Source organism: Hydra vulgaris, chromosome 15, assembly GCF_038396675.1.
Source record: "Hydra vulgaris chromosome 15, alternate assembly HydraT2T_AEP".
NCBI lineage: Eukaryota > Metazoa > Cnidaria > Hydrozoa > Anthoathecata > Hydridae > Hydra > Hydra vulgaris.
The window spans coordinates 20,245,152-20,265,605 of record NC_088934.1 but is presented as its reverse complement, the minus strand read 5'-3'; the positions used below and the strand labels follow the sequence as shown (position 1 = coordinate 20,265,605).

The 20,454-nt window shown below is 28.4% G+C and overlaps 2 protein-coding genes across 2 annotated transcripts in view; one reads left to right on the top strand and one right to left on the bottom strand.

Annotated features, from left to right (window-relative positions):
- Nucleotides 1-5,987, top strand: part of LOC136092303 (uncharacterized) — a 67,233-nt gene extending 61,246 nt beyond the window's left edge. Inside the window, exons 18-19 of the mRNA XM_065820223.1 lie at nt 2,166-2,291; nt 5,767-5,987. Of these exons, the coding sequence (XP_065676295.1) occupies nt 2,166-2,291; nt 5,767-5,938 (298 nt within the window). The 3' untranslated portion in view covers nt 5,939-5,987. The remainder of the gene's footprint in view (nt 1-2,165; nt 2,292-5,766) is intronic.
- A 9,904-nt stretch (nt 5,988-15,891) lies between these two features.
- LOC136071973 (hatching enzyme 1.2-like) lies at nt 15,892-20,155 on the bottom strand. Its single transcript, XM_065818696.1, has 8 exons — nt 19,979-20,155; nt 19,745-19,885; nt 18,673-18,790; nt 18,417-18,520; nt 18,214-18,285; nt 17,908-17,995; nt 16,118-16,263; nt 15,892-16,029 (listed from the first exon to the last, which is right to left on the bottom strand). Exons 1-8 carry the CDS (start codon nt 20,043-20,045, stop codon nt 15,899-15,901), a joined length of 867 nt encoding a protein of 288 aa, XP_065674768.1. The 5' UTR covers nt 20,046-20,155; the 3' UTR covers nt 15,892-15,898.
- Between the last annotated feature and the right edge of the window lie 299 nt (nt 20,156-20,454).

Here is a 20,454-nt window from a genome sequence, read left to right as displayed (position 1 = left end):
TCGGAAACACAACTTTTTTTGTATAATTATGGCCACCACAAGTCTAAAATTATATCCATTATTAAAAATCATTTTATCCATTTGTTTAAAAAAAAACAAGATTTGTTTTCTTTTAAACAAATGGATATAATAAACCAAGGAAATGGTTTATTATATCCATTTGATCTTTGTTAATTTTCTCAAGACAGTTGTTTCTCTTGCAGCTAAAAGAAACAAAAAATACTGTTATACTGCGTATTATTAAAAATTTTATCTGTGAAAATGAAATTGTAAAACTATTAGTAACATTGAATACAAAAAAAATTTATCTGTAGGGTGTATACTTATTTTGGAAGAACTAAAAATTTCAAGCTAACCTTACTATCAAAATGCATATACTGTATCAAAATGAGTATTCTGATAAAGAGAGTTTATATTATTGTTCTGATAAAGTTGCGTTACAAAAGATTTATGATATGTTGTAGTTTAGGATCACAAGTCATGCATTACTAAAAAAATTTAGGCTTTTTATTATTATTTTGATATTATTTTGCAATGAATTGTACTATATTAATTTTAAACCAGTGTACTTTTGAGCTACAGTATTTCTTTAACAAGTTCTTCACCTTTTATTCTGGCAATTTTTATGTTTTTCTTCCAAAGACTTGGATCAGATTTCCTTTTATTTGCTGACTTTTTCTTAAGAAACTCATTACTTTCTTCTGAATTTATAATAATAAATAAGTTATCACTTATAAAATTAAATAAGTTTCACTTATTTATAATAAGAATAAGAACACAAAGCATAAAGTTAATTTATAAAGCTAATTTTTATTTAGGTTAAGCTATACAGTAAAGTACAATAGCATAAGACTAAGAACGCAAGACATAAAGTTAAACATAAAATTAAAAATAAAAAAGGGGTATTTTAATAGAAGAGAAGGGGTGGGAAGAATTTTTTTTTTAATATATATTTATCTCAGTCAGTTTTTAAAAACTTTCAATCTGACAAGATGTTACAATAAAAGTATTTTTTATAAAAGTTTATAAATCCAAACTAATAATTTTTACAAAGCATGCATAAAACTATTTAATTCTAGCATGGCTTGCGGTCATATGCGCGTTTTGTAATAGCTGTTTTATCATAATTTCAATAGGATTTAATATGGTGATATAAGTGCATAATATATATGATGATAAACAGCATAAGAATTTTTTTGCTAAAAGGGGATAAGTGAGTAACAATGGGATAAAATGGCAGGGCTAAAAGTGGATAAGTGAGTGACTCCTTCTACCATGAATAGCTCCACAATCGATTGCAGTTACTGTGGTAAGCAAGCGTCTGACATGTCTAATTTTATCATAAATAGTTTAGACCTGTTCTTAAAACATCAAAACCATTATCAACTCATTTTTCAATTTTCGTGACTTATCCCCTTAGCATGACCTGATTCAATTATAGGTGAACTAGTTGTAGTAGCTGAATTCATATGTTAATAGATATCTGTGAAAAAAAATTTAATTTAATGCTTTATTATTTTGGTAATTGTTCAGAAATGTGGAATAGAACAGTATTTCCTGTTAATAACTTTCATTTAATTTGACAGCAACCAACTTTTTATTCAATTTGACAGCAATTAATTACTGTCAAATTTTCGTTAATAAAGATTGTTATTTGACTTAAGAAATTAGTTCTGATTATTTCATAGCTTAAAATGAAAATTAGTTGTTTGAGTTCTCTATTATATTTCTCCTCTGTAGTATTATTCTTACATAGTTTAGCCCTTATCCATGAAAGGTTTTATTAGAAATAAAGAAAACAAAACACAAAACTCACTAAAATGAAATTTCAAGAATAAATAAACAGGAAAAGTTTATTAAGCTAATAAATCAAATAGCTAAAACATTAAGTCTTGTATTAGTAACTTAACTTTTATAAGATTATATACTTTTTTTCTAATTTTTATCCGTTTCTTTTGCTATAACATTTTTATTTGTTTATAAAAACTTTTCCAGTTCTTGAAAATTTAACATTTAATCTATTAATATAAAAGAAATTTTATTTTAAGTTTTGAGAATTTTGTAAGGTTAAAAAAAATATGTTATGGTTGATTAAGATCTTAGTGTTATTTTATAATTTTGTGCCAATTTAGTTTTGTTAAAATAATGTAACTGTTCCTATTTAGTATTTCTATCAATTTTGTTGTGGAAAGGAACATTAAATGTGCATTTTACCTTAACGTGTCCTTTGATTCAACAAAATATGAGCCTCATCTCCAGTACTCATTGGAGCATATGGTCTTGCGCAATGTGTAAGTTTTGAAACAAATAAATAATATTTTTAAATATTTTTATTAAATTTTTTAATGATAAAATAACTAATATTTTTATTGCACTTACCTAGTAGTTCTCAACCTATGGTTTGCAGTTAACCATTCTTTTAACAAGCAAATTTTAAAAAAAAAAATTATTTTTTTTTTATTTTTTTTTTTCAAATTCAAAACCAAAATATAAGTTACAGACTAAATAATCGATGTTAAGAGTTTTTTATAGTTACCATTATTCTTACAGAGTTTTGAACCACAAGATTCTGCAATCAGTGGTATCTATTGTTTCTTGTTAACTGTTTCCCATTATGCTGAATAGTAATCATATGATGTCATAATACTACTAATTATTTTATGTAACTTTAGCAGATAAAAAAAATTTATATGTGAACTATAATTGTGCAACTACATTTATTATCAAATATTTTCGTGTTGAATTTTTATGTGGATACTTATGGTTTTTTTTTAATGGGCATTTTATGGAGGGCCAACTTAAAATCTTTTTGATGTTCCTGAACATTAACTTAAAAGTATGTTGTAAACTTTAAAATTTTGCATTTACTTGTTTTTAAATTAGGATTTTATGCATTCCAACATTTTTATGTTTAGAGTTAAAGAAAGAAACAATAAGCTATCCTAAAAATCAAGTTTGTTGTCTTTCAAATAATCCAGCAGTTATCTAAGAATGCTGAAAGACATCCTATAGTATTTTATTATATATCTTAAGTATTTTATCTTTAATTGAAATTCATACTATATTTTGTGTGTATATATATATATATATGCATATTATGTATCATTATATATATTAATAGCAAAATTATACATAAATATATAATACATAATATAGTATGCATTACATAATACCCAATGTTGTAAAAAACTTCTTATTTAGCTGGAGTGGGGGTTGAGGCTTCAGTAATTTACTAACTTCCGCTATTAAATTATTATGTCAATCAGTTTAACATACTCATTAACTCTAATAACAAACTAAGTTCCTAATTACAGTCATAGATTTACTCTCCTCAGTAAATCTATGACTTTCAAAATCTTGCCAGCTTGACTACATCTATGGTGTAATATAAATACAACTTCTTATTTGTTAAAAAATTGTTTGAATCAAAAATAAAGTCTATAATACTTCTGAACTTTAAATCGTTTAAAAAACCAGAAAAAATATCTTTTCATTCTAGTTGTCATCAATAAAGCTTGATATTGGAAAACATTTTTTTAGTGGAACTAAACTTTGTCTGTCTCCTTTATGAGCTACAAACAAGCTGCAACAAGTTTTAATTGCTCATATACTTGAAGTAATTTAAATTAATCTAGTTTTTAACATTTATGTTTTTATTGTAATTTTTATTTTTGCCTTAAATTTTGCTTTTAATTTGTTCATGATTTTACTTTGAAAATGCTATTAAGTCTTGTATGCCTTTTTTGCTAGAATGTTGAAGCTGACTAGATTTTTTTATCATACAACCACATATCGTGTGGACCACATACCATTCATAACGGACTAAAACAATTTCTAAACAGCTCAGAATTAAGATTTTTTTTTTATAGAAGGTAGTTTTTGTAGAACATGACAATAAATTTTATCATTTGACTTTGTATCACTTGCATGGTTGTTCACATTGAACTTCTATTTTGAAAAACACTTTATTGTATCACAAAAATGTGGAAGTGCTTTAAAAGAATAATATATAAACAAAGGCTGAAGCTGTTGCTGCAAGAAAGTCCATAAATAAATAAAAATGTAGTAATAAGCAAAGTTTGAAATTTCACTATAACCCACATAATCATTAAAATCGTTAAGAACAATGCTAAATTCCAAATATTAAAATTAATTTAATTTTTAATGCAGCTTAAATATCAAGCAATCCAACATTATATATCTAGATAAGGCTATTGAGTTTTCATTGCTTTGTGGAATGAAGTATTGTTGTTAATGCTTTTTATAAATATGACTAGGGTTGCGTTTTAATTACATAGAAATGCTGCAATTGTTAAACAGTGCAACCTGTATCCTGCATATAACAATTTAAAATCATCAAAACTTTGTGATACCTTACAACATGATTTTTACTGACATACTTTGCAGTGGTATACAAACATACCACTTTAAAGTTTATGTGGCCATACAGCAAAATGTCAAGTTCAAAATGATGTTACGTGTATGACAAATAGTTTTGAAATGGCTTTGGATAGTTTTTACGATTTGAAAAAGAAGAATCAATGTTTCAAACTTGCTTTGTTTTGCTTCAGGTTACAACTTTAAGAAACTAAGTGTTATTTAGAAAAACAACATTTTTGTCTACTATGCATTGTCGACTTTAAATTTAAAAGTGAGTTTAATTCTTCTTATGGGGCATTATAACGCTTCAAAATGTTGAAAGTATGCACTTAATAATGTAAAACATTATCAAAGTATATTAGTCGCTTTGTTTTAGCTGTAATGATTATCATAACACTAATGTTATTAATAAACGCTAAATCCTTTAAATTTTACAATTATTATGTGAGTTAATTAAATCAAAATTTCAAAGTTATCTTTTTACAAAAATCTGAACTCAAATTAAATGCAAAAGATTGATTTTCATTACTCATGAAGACTTGTATTTACAGTTACATGCAACTTCCCCTCCCCAGACATTTTTGAGGTGGCTTTGTAGTGGACCAGTATACGAAATTTGAGCGGTTTGTTGGTTTTGCTCATCGGTTACTTAGTCGACCATTAGAGGCATATGCTATAAGTGGCCAGCCAAAATGTGGTATAGTGGCTAGCTCAAAATCCCTATATATTCTGCTGTAGAATATTTGCAAAATGCCTATAAATTCCGCTGTAGAATATTTGCTGGGACATTGATTTTAATTGAAAAAGAATTAAATTGCAGACATGTCATCTACGGCACATGTATATCAGGGTTATAATTTTTTGGTACCCCGATTAAGTCACCCAGCCTTAAGTCTCATATATCAGTAAAAAAATTTCTTCAAAAGTATATCAATCTGGAGTTCAAAAGAACCAGAATACTATCGAGTCTTCAAAGTTTTAAAAAAAAAAAACTTTTAATATTAATATTACTATAAGATGTCATAAAAAATGACTATTAATTTTTGTTTAAAAATGTTTTTATTTTTTTTTAATTTTGTTGTATATTAAATTTAAGTAATTTATTTTTATTTAAAAATTCATTCTGAAATCCCTAGTCGATATACTTAAAAAAAAAGAATTTTTTACTAATATGTGGGACCCAGCCGTCAAGGCTCATTGCCTGCTAGGTGATCTTTTTTGAAAAGTATTGGTTACTTTCAAAAGTTCAAAAAAAAAAAAATTATAAACCTTACTAATAATGCACCGTTGCTTGTTAGTTGCCAAAACGTTATAGACCTTATGTACATTTGGCAATCAGTATTTATTATTATTAACTTTGTATAACGTTGAATTTATAACCTTTAGTCTTGATCACGTGCTAATGTTAATCGAATCAAAGAAGTCTCGGCTGAAAACAATTATGGATGTCAGTAAACTCGTATATGAATTCACGATAAAAATAGCTATGGGACAGATTACTTTTGACAAAGAAGCTCCGTATGCTCAGGGAGGAATTGTATATCAAATAGATTTATAACTGTATATTTTATGTTACCTATTTATAGAATATATTTTTTTGTGTGTGATGGCCTTGTAGTTTAGGTTTGAATCTCTTATTATAGAATGTAGTGTTTTTAATCTTATTTATTTTGTTATAAATCTGTTGTGTTCACAGATAAGTTGTCTTGATTTGTAATTCTTTCGCGATTTATAAAATCGTTAAACTTTATCGTATTTGAGAGAAATCTTTTTTTTTTTAATGTATATATGTTAGAGATGCCACGAATATTCGGCACCTATTCGGTATTCGGTGTATTTGGCAACATTTTATACTATTCGGTATTCGGCCGAGTATTGCAAACCATTCGGCCGAATACTGAAACATGAAAAAAATCGTATTAGAAATAGATTATATTACTACATATTACTATAATAATACAATCAACAGGTTAATCAAAAAATTAAATATATTATTTATATAAGATTTTATTAATCACAAAAATTTTTTATTTAAAGCAAGTTTAATACTTGAAATTTATCAGTGGTAAATTATGATGAATGAAGACAATTTTTTCGGCATTTGTTAGTAGCAAACGATTTCGCTTTTCCTCGTAAATTATTCCTGCTTCCGAAAATAGCCGCTCACTATATACACTACTACCCGGAAATTATAAGTAAATCTTAGCAAATTCTGCTAGGTTTGGATATTGTTTTGAATTAGATGACCACCACTTGTCAGGGTTTGCTTTCCGATCTAGGTGTACAGTTTTCATGAATAAATCAATTTCGTTTTCTGTTGAACTTTTCTGTTCGACATCTTGATCTGTGTGCGTGTTTTCTGTAGCGACCTCAAAAAAATTCAAGAAACTATTGTGTATCTCAACTGTTATATCATTTACATTGACGTTTTTTTTTTTCCGAAGTGGAGATAAGTCATCATCGGTGCTACTAAACGTTTCAAAACTTTTTTTCAGAGCTTCAAAATAGTTTTTTGTTTTGTCCTTTGTGTTTTTACTATATCCAAGAAATTAGTTATGAAGCACGGGTCAAGAAAAGTTACAATCAGTGATGTCATTTTCATTAAAGTTGAACCACGCTTCAAGTTCAGACTGAAGTAAAAATTTCACTGTTAAATTCGGTGTTCTCTTTTCTGTTTCTTCTTTTCCCAGGTATTTTAACAACGTGACAACATGTAGAATTACCTAAGAAATGCAAGACATACCCATTTATTTGTTACTTTTGTAATTTCTTCGAACGGTTTGAGAAGTTTGATACATTGTTCCATTAACACCCATTGAGCAGGTGTTAATTTGTTTAAGTAACCATGATCAGTCATAGAAAACGAGACAGCTCGCATTTGCTCTAATGATTGCTCCAATAAATAGTATTTTGAACTCTAGCGTGTGCTTACGTCTTGTATTAATTGGTAGTCTAGCAGCTTAAGTTCTTGACGAATGCGTTTTAGTTTTTCTTGTGCTATACTAGCATTGATAAAATGGGTGAGGATTTGTCTTGCAGTAGCTACTATCTGTGATATTTCTATTTGAGAATTTAGCGATATATTGGCAGCCAGCCAGTTGTAGTAAATGAATAAAACACTTGGGAGAATCATATTCTGCATCTCGTACACCTTTTATCATATTGGCTCCACTGTCATGGACATAAAAATCTTGCTTTGTGAAATGCTCCATCTTTCTGCAATAGTATTGAGTTCTTTTGCGATATTGGTACCAGTATGTGAACCAGAAAACGGCTTCATTGTTAAAGCAGCATGTTTAAGAATAAAATCTAGAGATATCCAGTGCGCAGAAAAAACTTCAGAAATTTTGATTGTTGTGCACATGTCAGATGTCGCGGATACTGCTGTTGCTTGTGAAATACTAGCTTCAATTTTAGTGCAAATTCTATCAAACATATTGGGGATAATTTTCTCAGTCATGTAGGTGCGACAAGGTATTTTGTATTGCGGAGGTGCCTTTTCCATAAGCTTGAGGTTGGTATTTTAAAATAAATTATCGAATTTGTAAATAAATGAATTACATATAGTATATTCAATTCATTTATTTACGAATTCTCGTGACATTTTATATTAAAAGACCTTTTGAGAAAAATTTCACTCTATTTTAAAAGCAAAGAAAATAGCTGAGAAAGTTGGTATTGAACCAAAAGAAATGTTTAAAGAAATGTGGCAGAGAAAAGTTGGTATTGAATCACTGTTTAAAGAAATGTCGCAGAGAAAAGTTGGTATTGAACAACTGTTTAAAGAAATGTGAGAAAAAAGTGAAAACAGTTTTTATATTCATAAGTTTACCTATTTGTCTGTAATTTAAGTTTTCATTTGAGTTACATTGTTTAAACCATTGGATTTCCTTAACTTATTACAATCATTCAATTGAGTGGATATATATTTATTATTATGGTAGATTAGTAGGTTGTGTAAATATAAAAATATTGGTATCAGCTCAAAAAGCTTATATACGCAACTTTTACTAGAGGGAAGGGAAGACGTGTTTGCCACGGGCGCCGCCAACCTTAGGGACAACCCTGAATTCAACTATATTACTCTTTGATTTACTTTCATACTAGTTATAGTAATGTTGTCTGGTGGAGTACCCACAAAAGTAAGTCAAAGCCTCTACATTGTCAGCAAAAGCATGTAGCATGTCTCATTAATTTTAAAGATTATTTTACTTATGTAAAGGCTCTATTATTTAACATGAACATTTTCAATATTTATAAGGTTAATATTTTTAACGTACTTTATCTTATGTTTAAATGTAAAACTAACTTGTGTCCAGTTTCTTTTGGTAATTAATATTTATGTAAAAAAACAACAACAAATATATATTGCGAAATAATAATTTTATACAACCAAAATTTAAATCAAATATTGGCAAATCATGCATTCCATTCAATGGAGTTTATTGCAAATCATGCATTCCATTCAATGGACTTAAATCTAAAACTATCTTCTGTCCAGTTTCTTTTGGTAATTTATATTTATGTAAAGAAAAAAACAAATATATATTGCAAAATAATAATTTTATACAACCAAAATTTAAATCAAATATTGGAAAATCTCGCATTCCATTCCGCACTTTTGAAACAGAATAGTTTTGAAAAATTTTGATATATATATATATATATATATATATATATATATATATATATATATATATATATATATATATATATATATATATATATATATATATATATACATATTCGCAATAAAATCTTGAGAAATATTGGTATTTTATAAAAAAACCCGTCAAATCTTAGTCAAATTTACACTAACTCAGCTACATTTTACATTCATCAGTAGTTATTTATCTTAATATTGTTTGGGGTAGTACTAACAAATCTAAACTAGAATGTCTCCTCAAGCAACAAAATCATGCAGCAAGAGTTATTTATTTTCAAAATTACTTCACAATTGCTAAACCTCTCCTAAGAAGCAGGAGGGCTTTTAATATTTATAAAATAAACATACTCAAAGTCACACGATTTATGCTCCACCATTAGTTCAAAAAATCATCAACAATTTTCCTACTACTGGTATCATGTAACCCATTATTGCCTGCCTTATGCCCTGCTGCATTTTAGAGTTTGCTTTTTAGGCAAAAGCTAGGATGGCTCTTGGTTGAGTTAAGGCAAGAGGTAGTGCCTCATTAAAAATACTCTTACCCTAGCTTGTGTCCAGTTTCTCTTTTTTCTCCTTTTGAAGGTTCCGATCATGCAATGATCTCTATAAATTATTTATCTCGTACTTCTTTTTGTGATTTTCTTTGTGGCAGTTCTTGGACTGATTTTTTTTTCTATCCGCTGATAAATTCGCCATCCAAGTAACCTCCTGGATCCAAACAGCAGTGGAAGCTTTTATTTCTTCTCGTTGGCTCCAAGTCAAGCCTCAATCTACTCATTGGTATTCACCAACTTGTGCAGCTGCTTGAAAAGAAAATTCCTTTTTATTATTGCAAGAAATCAATATAAAAAAAAGGCTGTCTAATGCTAAGCTTCATTATTCTCAGTTTACTAATTCTCGTATTTTATCTCAAAGGATAGGGTCTAGAACCTTTTTTCAAAATCTTCTACAGAGTCATTAACAGAAGTAAGTTAAACTTTCCATCCTAATTCATGGATCTGATCATATTACCTCTCCCAAGGATAAGGCTGAAATAAAGCAAAGAACTTTTCTTCTAATTTGACTCTTGAATTTAATGGAATACTCTTCCTGCAATTCCAGTTAAACAGCTTAACCCATTTTTAGACACCCAAATCACTCCGCATTACGTTGCTAAAGTCAAATAAGATCTTCTACAACTTGTGTTCGAGACAACATTCCTGTCATAGACTTGCAAATATGTTCTCCAGAACTCTCTTCAATTCTCTCCAAATTATTTAATTTTTGTTTTTCTGCATTCTGGAAAGTGGTGTCTGTGGTTCCAACTTTAAAAAATCTGGAGAACATTCAGACCCCTCAAACTATGGTCCGCTCCGTCTTTGATCAACAAGTTTTTAAGATTCCATCTTGAGTCTAATAATCACTCTGACAATCAATTTGGTTTTCAATTGTCTCGTTCTACGCCTGACTTGCTAACTGCTGCAATCGAAAGATTGAAAAGATTGATATGATGATCTTATCCATAAGCTTTCCCAGATTCACCATATGTTTGCTTCATATAGTGTATCTGGGAAAGTTTTTTAGGTTATCAAATCATTTCTTTCTAACCGCTTTATTAAAACCATCCTCAAAGGCCAACACTCTTCTTCGACTCCATTAACTTCTGGGGCATTTCAAGGCTCTATCTTTGGTCCTGTGTTGTTTCTACATTAAAAATTTTATTAACAATCTTATACCTCTATTTGCTGACGACTAAATTTTATCTTATCTTGAATCTGATTTCACTTCTTTTACAGGTTAAGCTGTTTGTTTGGAGAACAGCCCAATTCGGGGCTCGCAGAGGCTTGTAAATTTTAACTCCAAAAGTCATTTACTCAAACAACTGTCGCAGTACTGTTGACATTTCTATTTTAATGAAAGACAACCCTCCCACTGTGTCCAATTTTTTACATCTTCTTGTATTATCACTCACTACTAACCTCTAGAAAACTTATGTTCAATCGACTGCAAAGTTTACTCCTGATTCCATTCAGGAATATTTGATTCCATTCCTGATTCCATTAAGGAATCAGGATACTCCTGATTCCATTCAGGAATATCCTGATTCCATTCTCTACCTCTACAAATCTCTTTTTTATCCCAGTATAAAATACTGTTTTAAATTTGGAATAATACTAACGATGCTTTTTCTCTTCAAGACATGTCTCAAAAACGCATTGTAAACGTAGTTGGATTTGCCTTATCTGCCAAACTTGAGCATAACGGGTGATGCGGAATTTATCGGACAAATCCTAATTTCATTATTTGAACATAATAATTAGTTTTTGTGGCTTATCTTTGATTTTATCATAAAAACTGATTATTACTTGAGCATAATATCAGTTTTTGTGGTAAAATGAGGTTAAATGCAGCTGAATGAGAATCTTTTCGAAAGCGACTAAAAATGTTTTTTGTAAATAAACCTAATATAAAAAAAAAAAAAATCGTAAATCATTTTGAAAAGGAAGGATTTGCTCGAATTACAATATATGATAACCTTAAAAGACTTGAAACTGTTTAATTGTTTTCTGATAGAAAGCACCCTGGTCGTCCGCCATCCTGAACTGGAGAAAAGAAAGCCGAATTAACAAGACTTGTCAACAATCGAAAAGGGGTCAGTCAGAAAAAAATAGGTATTAAATTCGGTGTAAATCAATCGACAATTGATCGTTAGTTAAAAAAATGAAATATTAGATATAGAAAACGTGAAAAGACTCCAAAATACACTATAGAACAACAAATAAAGGCAAAGAAAAGAAGCAGGAAACTAGTTAACCAACTCTATAACACAAAATGGCTTCTAGTCATCGATGACGAAAAATACTTTTGTTTTGCAGGGGACAACATGCCTGGAAATTCTGGATACTACACAAACAACAAAAAGACATGCCCAGAAAGTGTTCGTTTTATAGGAAAAGAGAAATTTCCAAAAAGATTATTAATGTGGATATCTGACCGTGGCATGTCCGAGCCATTGTTTCGCACTTCCAAGGCTGTAGCGATCAATTCATCAATTTATATTAATGAATGTTTAGAAAAACGACTTCTTCATTTATTTACAAGTATTATGGAGACTTTAACTATTTATTTTAGGCCAGATTTAGCAAGTTCTCATTATTCTAAAGATTCTCTAAATTGGATGGACCAATATGTCTATTACGTTGATAAAGAATCCAATCCTCCAAATGTGCCTCAAGCACAACCAATTGAAAATTTTTGGGGACATTTGGCACAGAAGGTTTACGATGGAGATTGGCAAGCTTCAACAGAGCAAGTTTTGATTGATCGCATTAAACTAAAACTACAAGAAATTGATTTAAACTTTTTACAGTCGCATATGAAAGGCGTCAGAGCAAAATTGAGATCAATTGCAGATGGTGGTGTTTTTTCATATAAAAAATAATATATTTTTATTAAAAGATAAATGCTTTATTTAAAAAAAATATAATAGTAGTTTGTTTTTTTATTTATAAATAAGTTATTGACGTTTTTATTTTGTCCGATAACTTCCGCATCACCCGTTATTATATACATTTAATTAATTAATTTAATGCTTACAAATCAAACAAAAAAACATAATATATGCTTGGATATTTGACTTTTTACCCTATTGTATGCATTCACATCTTTCACATTTAGTTTTAAAGTCGTTTTTTATTTAGCTATACATATGAATGTAATTGCATAGAAATATATTTATTAATTAACACAAAAATAGTGTTAGGTAAACTCTACATTTATGCAGAAAATTAAATACTCAGATTTGAGAACAATTCCAAATCAAGATAAGACTTTTTTAAATAAAAAGTAAGAATTATTAAATTGCCACGCTCAGATATTTAGAAAAAGAGTTTTGCAAATATAAACAAAGTAACAGTTAGAAAAATGCAGCAGATAACCGCAGTATGTTAAAACATCTTTATCTTGTTTTTATCATTTAAGAATCGACGTATATAAATATAATGTTGTTACTCAAAAAAAATTCTTTGTATCTAAAGACCGTGACCATTTTTAAAATATTAATGTTTGTATTTGACACTGCACTTGCGTATAATAACTTAGCATATCTAAACAACCTTCTATTGTAGATTAACTTTACTGAGTATCGTTTAAGTTATATGACTTTTATTAACGCTTTTTTTTTGCTCTTTGAATCGGTTTCCTACTAACAGTTTTTTATATATATTTTACTCTAACACACTACGTTAGGCATCAGATAAACTTTCTTTCAATACCCTCTAAACTTTTTCTTATGGGAATCTGGTCTTCAAAGTTTATAGATAAAAATAATAAGACGTAAAACTTTTTGCCAGTTTTGCCGTAAATAAAGCTGTAAAAAATTATTATTATTTGGTTTATAGTCAAGATTGCAAAAACAAGTTTTTTTTTAATGATTTTTGAACAAAAAATGATTCCAAAAGCTTTTGTGCTAATATCAAATCCTTTAAACCTTTTATCATAGTTAATTATTTAATTGCAACCTGCTACACTCAATTTAGGAAGTAAATGCATCACTGTCTTTAATTTTTGTAAGGGGTTAAAAACCATGCAAACTCTCTTCATTGTGTTAAAAAACGTATAAATTAATAAAGTCTCATCTTTAATTGAAATTAAATCAGGATCCTTCAATCACCTTCCGACTTCGCTCTATATGTTTCGAAATCTCAGATGTTAATACATTGGCAGGCTTGAATGCCTTGATCATAGCGGCTTCTTTAGCATTTAATTTAGTTCCACGTCCCATAGTAGCCCTCTGTAACACATATGATTAGTTCACATAGGATCGCCCTTTGGTCTACGTTAATATGTGTATCACTTACCTAGCGTTAGCAATTCGTCTATTACAGTCAAATGTTAAATGACTGACGCTTTGTCACCAGAAAATATCTTGCATTAAATGACTGACGTTTATCACCAGAAAATATCATATGGTCTACCATATTTTGACGCGAGAAAACATTTGCGCCAAAAGCGATATGTTTCTTATTACTTCTCTGATCATGACTATTTTTAGATATTTTTATTTTTAAAAAAGTATAAAATGAATAAAATATATTTTATTTATCGTGTGCGCTATTTGTTTGGCGCGGACTGTATTTATTATTACAGGTCCTCAAATTTTGGTGGCACTGGGGTCACATGTTGCCTTGGACCATCCTTGGTTACTATATATCACTCTTTAAATAAAATTTATGTATATTATATAAGCTTCTAACCATAACAACTTTTAAAGTTTTTTTGATGTTTTTTAATTTCTAACTTGAATTTCTTCTTTTTCATATTCTTCATTTCCAGGAGGCAAACTGTTGTCATATTAATGGTGATATGCTGGGCGCGCTAAAAATAATTTAAACACAAAATATCCATGATATTTTGGTTAAATCATATAAAAAAATTTTTCGTCAAAATAAAAGAAATTTGCTTAGGCATGTAATCATTTACAAACTGTACAAAATGTAAATAGAAATTGTAAAATGAATTGTATAGCAAGAAATGTAACTAATCTAGGTTGTAACTATTTCGGAGTAATTTATTAAATTTATCAGAGTTGTTGTGCTAAGAAATCTCCTGATAAAACAAAAGTTAAATGCCGACTTAACAGTAACAGTAACTTTCTTTTAATCAACAAAGCTTTATAATTTTTTCTGTTAAATATCTGTATTTTCCAATATTATTTTTTTAGTGTGGTTGACTGTTGAGTCATGATTTTAATTTAGTAGTTTTCAAAATTTGATGTTGACTCTATTGATGATTAGCTAACAGTTTAGGAATGAAAAAACTGAGTTCAACTGCTAGATCAGAACAATTAAAAATAAAAAAAAGGTTTCTACGTTTATTTAAATGCAAATGTACAATCTTTAGCTTTTTTAAAAAAAATTTCAAAACACAATTAATTAAATTGTAATGGTTATGACTGTTTTGATTTTTAAAACGAGAAGATTGCAAATACATTTTTTTCAGAATGGCATTCCTATGTTATTAAGTTTCAGTTTTATTTTGAGCAATATTTAATTGGATGCAACCATACAGTAAAGACACACTGCTTCTCTGCCATTTGTTGAAAGAAGTCTATATTCTTAAGTAATTTAAGGCAGGCGTTCCCTAAAAATGTCTTCCATAGCAGGGCTTGAAATAGATACGAAGCATAACAGCCAAGTTATCTATTTTTAAACAGATTTCTTTTAAGTTTTTACAAAGATGTTTTACAATTTCCAGCATAAGTAAAGATTCTATGGATTGTAACACATTTAAAATGTACATATCTAATGTATAAATAATGTGCATATCTATTACAACAGCGCTAAACTGTTTTGCTTGTTTTACAATTTTCTCGAAACCACAAGATAATCAAGAAACAGATAATCAAGACAACAGATAATCAAGACAACAGATAATTAAGAAGACATAACAGACTAGCTAGAGTGAGAACAAAGCCGAAAAGTCAAAATAACTTTTCGGTTTTGTTCTCACTCGAGCTAGTCTGTTATACCTCTTTTGATACGACTGAACCTGGCTAAATTAGTTTTTTCTTCTTCAAGAATAAAGTTAGTATTTTTTTTAAGTTGAAAGGTATGGTTATATTACTCGCAAGTTTCAATATATGAATAAATTAATATGAGAAGGTATCAAATATTTTAAATATGATAAGATATCAAATATTTTCAAATATGATAAATTAATATGAGAAGATGTTCTCAGACCCATTAACTACCCCCAAAAATTATTATGTGTTTTCAAGTTTGCATAAAAAATATAAATAGAATCATTTTTTGTAACTGATAAGTGGATTATTTTTTAACAATAGATTTTCAGACTTAAAACTAAAATTCTTTTTTAACAAACGTTACATGTTTTGCGACAATTAAAATACATGTATGATTTGTTCGTATTGCATAAACCACTTTTTTGCCAATATGTACAATCTTCAGTTTTATCTTTGTCAACGCAGTTGTTTGGAAGAGGTCCTAGATAAAAGTAAAATTTTATCAATTTTTATCAAAATTAAAATTTTTTTCAACATTAAAACTTTATACAAAATATAACAAATTATACCTGCAGGACAGTTGTACATCTTTCTTATTTGTTGAACATCAATGACGCTAAAACCAATAATTTGATTGAAGTTTTCAATGTATTTCATATTTTTCGGATCTACTGTCGTAATTGTTTGCAAACCTGGTTTTGCAAATGCTTCAGAGCTGTAAAAAAATAATGTTGAAAATTGCTTTTCCATTTGCTAATTGAAAAATATTACTGAATAAATAAATTAAGTGTAAATAAAAAACATAAAATTATAAAAGATTATATAAACTTATTTTGAAGCAGTGCTGTTTGGACAAAAATTAATGTTTAAATAATATATAGTGCTCTTTGTATAAAAACTATTAACACTTGACAAATACTTTTTCGAAACTTTCGGATAGAAATAAATAGATATTTTAATTTGTAAATAAATATATACTTTTTTGAATATCTAAAATAAAGTGCTTTTTCACATTTCTGATTTTTTTTAATTTTATCGTAAGTGCGGGTATTGCCAAAGTTACTTAAATTAATGTAATAAACACCCGGTAACCCGGTAGAAAATAAAAATAACAACAAAAGTAATAGCAAACATTAAACTCATTCTAAAATCCACAATCGTTCTATCCAGTCTAATCGTTCTATCCAGTCTAATCGTTCTATCCAGTCTAATCGTTCTATCCAGTCTAATCGTTCTATCCATTCTAATCGTTCTATCCAGTCTAATACCAGAACAGTTTGCATGATGTTTCCAGTTCGTTTATACATCAATAAAAAAGCCTCAAACTAATATATTTTGAGCTAATTCATTGCTTCATCAGCAAACATATCATTGGCAAGTACCCAACCATCAAAACTTAAAAAAATTTATAGCTTACAAAAACATTATTGCAGAATTATTTACTCTAGAGGAAAACGTGAACATGCTAAAACATTAATGATATGTAAAATGATGAATGAATTTAAAATAAATATTTATAAACATTCAACTTTTATATATTGATTCAAAATAAACACTCACCTACAAACTTTATAAACAAATTTGAAAAAATATAAATGAAAACTATTATTTAGGTGCAAATATAAGTAACAATTATGGAATACCTATCAAAATGAATTTAAAGGAATGGCAACGTAGTTAAGAGTGTAAGAAAATTACTAAGGGCGGATTTGAGATTTGTTTAAACGCTAATAATATATTAAAAATAGTAGCGCGATATTAGATAAATAACGTGTTCCATTACGAGTTCATCATTGTTTAAAATAATATTTGACGGCTTCTCTACGTCTAAAAAAGTTTCTAAACGCGTCTTTTAACTAGCTAACAAATATGACGAATAAAAAACGTTCTTAAATGTATTTAAGTGTCGTTAAACACAACTTGCAAAAATCCTACTTCCAAACTTTGTTTGATGTTCTGCCTTAAATATACTGAAAAGTCATTAGCACTCAAAGCAAAATAATATGGTTGAACTCAAAAATAAAATAAGTGCCACTCAAAACATTCGTAACCGTTATAAAAGAAAGCTCAGTAAATTAATACTATCGACGAATAATAATCTATGAAGTGTTTCTCATAATGATTCTGAAATAAAAAAGCCAAATGATGAAGAAACAATTGTTTTTTAAAGAAATTTAAATAAAACTCAATAATTTATCACATAGTGTCGTCATGGGGCTAACATTTAACGAAACAGTTTAATGTTTCCATCCAAACCATAAACCAGATGACCTAATGCTAAACGTTTAAATGAATTAACATTTGTTTGTAATTTTATGATATGTTAAAAAACATAAAGTCGTGGAAGCAAACATTTTACCTGTAATGCATCATTGAACGAAGATCGTATTCAGTGCCCAAAGAATCGACTTCTCTTGAGATATCAAAAGCAAATGCAACGTTATATTCTACAATATTTGATTAAAATATATCAAAATTGTTACTTAAAAAACTCATTAGAAATTGTAAACAAAAGATAATTTGCAACTTTAACCGATGCCTTTTCTTCGATATAGATTTTTTACTTTCAAATTGTAACACTATATTGAAACAACATACCGAGTTTAGTTTTTCAAATTTCTAGTTTACATTATAAATCTCAAAACAAAAAATAAATTAAACTTGCTTGGGTCAATGTTTTTATAGTTAATATTAACATATTTTCCTCTATCTGGTCTTGCTTGTTCATGCTCTAATCCTAAAAAGAACATCAAGTCGAATTAGCGTTGTTTAAAAAAGTACAGTTTTTAATAATTTTTTAATGTATTATACGACACATATTATTATATATCTTATTATTATTGATTATATATAAATATTAGTATATACCTATACTATGACCAATTTCATGCAAAGCTGTTCCTTTATCTCCACAATTTTCACCAAGAGAAACTACATTTACTCCACCACTCATCCCTACTGGTGAAGTACATCTAAAAAAAAAGCATGACGTACACATTGATTTTTACTAACTTACAATAAGGAATATGACTCATCTAATTATGTAATTCAATTAATTATGTAATCAAAGTAATTACTTTGAATGCGTTTTAAACTTAAAAAAAAGGTAATATAATAAACTCACCCGTCACCCTTGGTAAATCTAATGTAATTAAGTTCATTTTTTTTTGGAACAAACTTTAGGCAAGTATAAGTATGATAATCAGCAATAGCGTCGTTAATTGCTTTACGTGTTCCAGCATCTATGTAAAAATTGATCTTGTGTTAACTAATGATATAATTTGAGAAAAGACTTAGATAAGAATAGTCTACAACCCCCTCCCTCAACTAAACCCACCCTCGGTTCACACATTCCTAATTCAAAAATAATAACTTATTGTATGTACAAACAAAGTATTGTAAAGAGAAAAAAAAGTACGTTTTCGGACGTTTCAATACTCTTAAACTTTCATATAAGCAAGAGCGTTTCATTGCTAAAAAATGTGCTGCTTAAAAATAGCAAAATAAACTAACAGCACTAGAGTATTTAAAAAACTTAGCAAAGCGGAAAAGAAAATTATCACACCAAAAATCTGAAACTATAGACTTTTAAGTTTAATAAGGTTTATTTTTATAGCCTGTTAGAATAGTTAATAGCATGCAATATCAATCAATTAATGTTTTAATTGGGTTTTACGCAAACTGACAAAACAATAACAGTATACAGTTTAGAATATATATTGATACTACCGTATACTGCAACTAACTTTGCCCAAAATATTATTGCAGGTTTTTTCACAATTGAGGTATATTACTTTTCACGAAATGCTATTGGCGAATACGACTTTTAATGCGTCGAGATAAATAACTTTTTATATATCTACTTGACTACATTCTCATCATTTGTATTAACTGTCAGTAGCACAACTTTTGGTTACTACTACATCTTAAGCTATGCAAGATAATATGATTACAAATGATTTCCAAAGGTTTCAAAAAAAGTTGCCGAAAGCAAACAAAAAGTTTCCAAAACGTTTTCATAAGTTCCGAATAAAGTTTACAACAGTTCCAAAAGTTTCAAAAGAAAAAAAAAAAAACGAAAAAGAAAAAAAATATTATATTATAATGTCTGATGAGAATACTTTTATTTGCATAAAAGTTTTTGAGTTTTTATATAAAAAAACAACAACAATAAAGCATATTAAAAAAACACACACCGATGGTATTATCAATCATGTATGGTACTATTTTATTTGTCCACCTTCTATCTTTGATTGATCCAAATGGACTCATTTTGTTTTTTACCCTAACTTCTTCATCTGGCGAAAGCTGAATGTCGCCTTGATACATCTTAGGGTCTGCAAATATATAAGTTAACACATTCATTAAAAGTTTTGTAGCAAATAAATAAAGCATCAACTAAACAAACTGTTTTACCAAAATACACCTACTTTCCATTTCTTTTTTCCATGCTTTGACGCAGATCACAATTGTTAACAAAAGAGCAAACTTCAACATCTCTAATACTGTTTTCCACAAAATTATTTAGAAATAGGTAGATAAGAAACACAGATTTTATTACGTTAAATCATTTATTCAGCTGAAGTTAATTTTAGACATCCTAGAGTAATTTTCAATTATAAGAGAGTTTCACATTTGTATATTGTTTATTAACTTGTAAACTGTACAAATAATAGATGAGTTGTTCTTTCCCGGCGAAAAATTGCAGTTGTTTAACAGAAAAAAATATTTGAGATAGATCTCTCATAACATACTATTTTATTTACGTCATATTAAATTTTTTACCCTTGGCTTATTTTCATGTTTTGATTTTGGAAATCTCAGAAATTTAACGCGAGTTTGCCAAATCAAAAAACCAAAATCAATTTTAATTAAAAATTATAGCGCAGACGTTACATTTTTACGT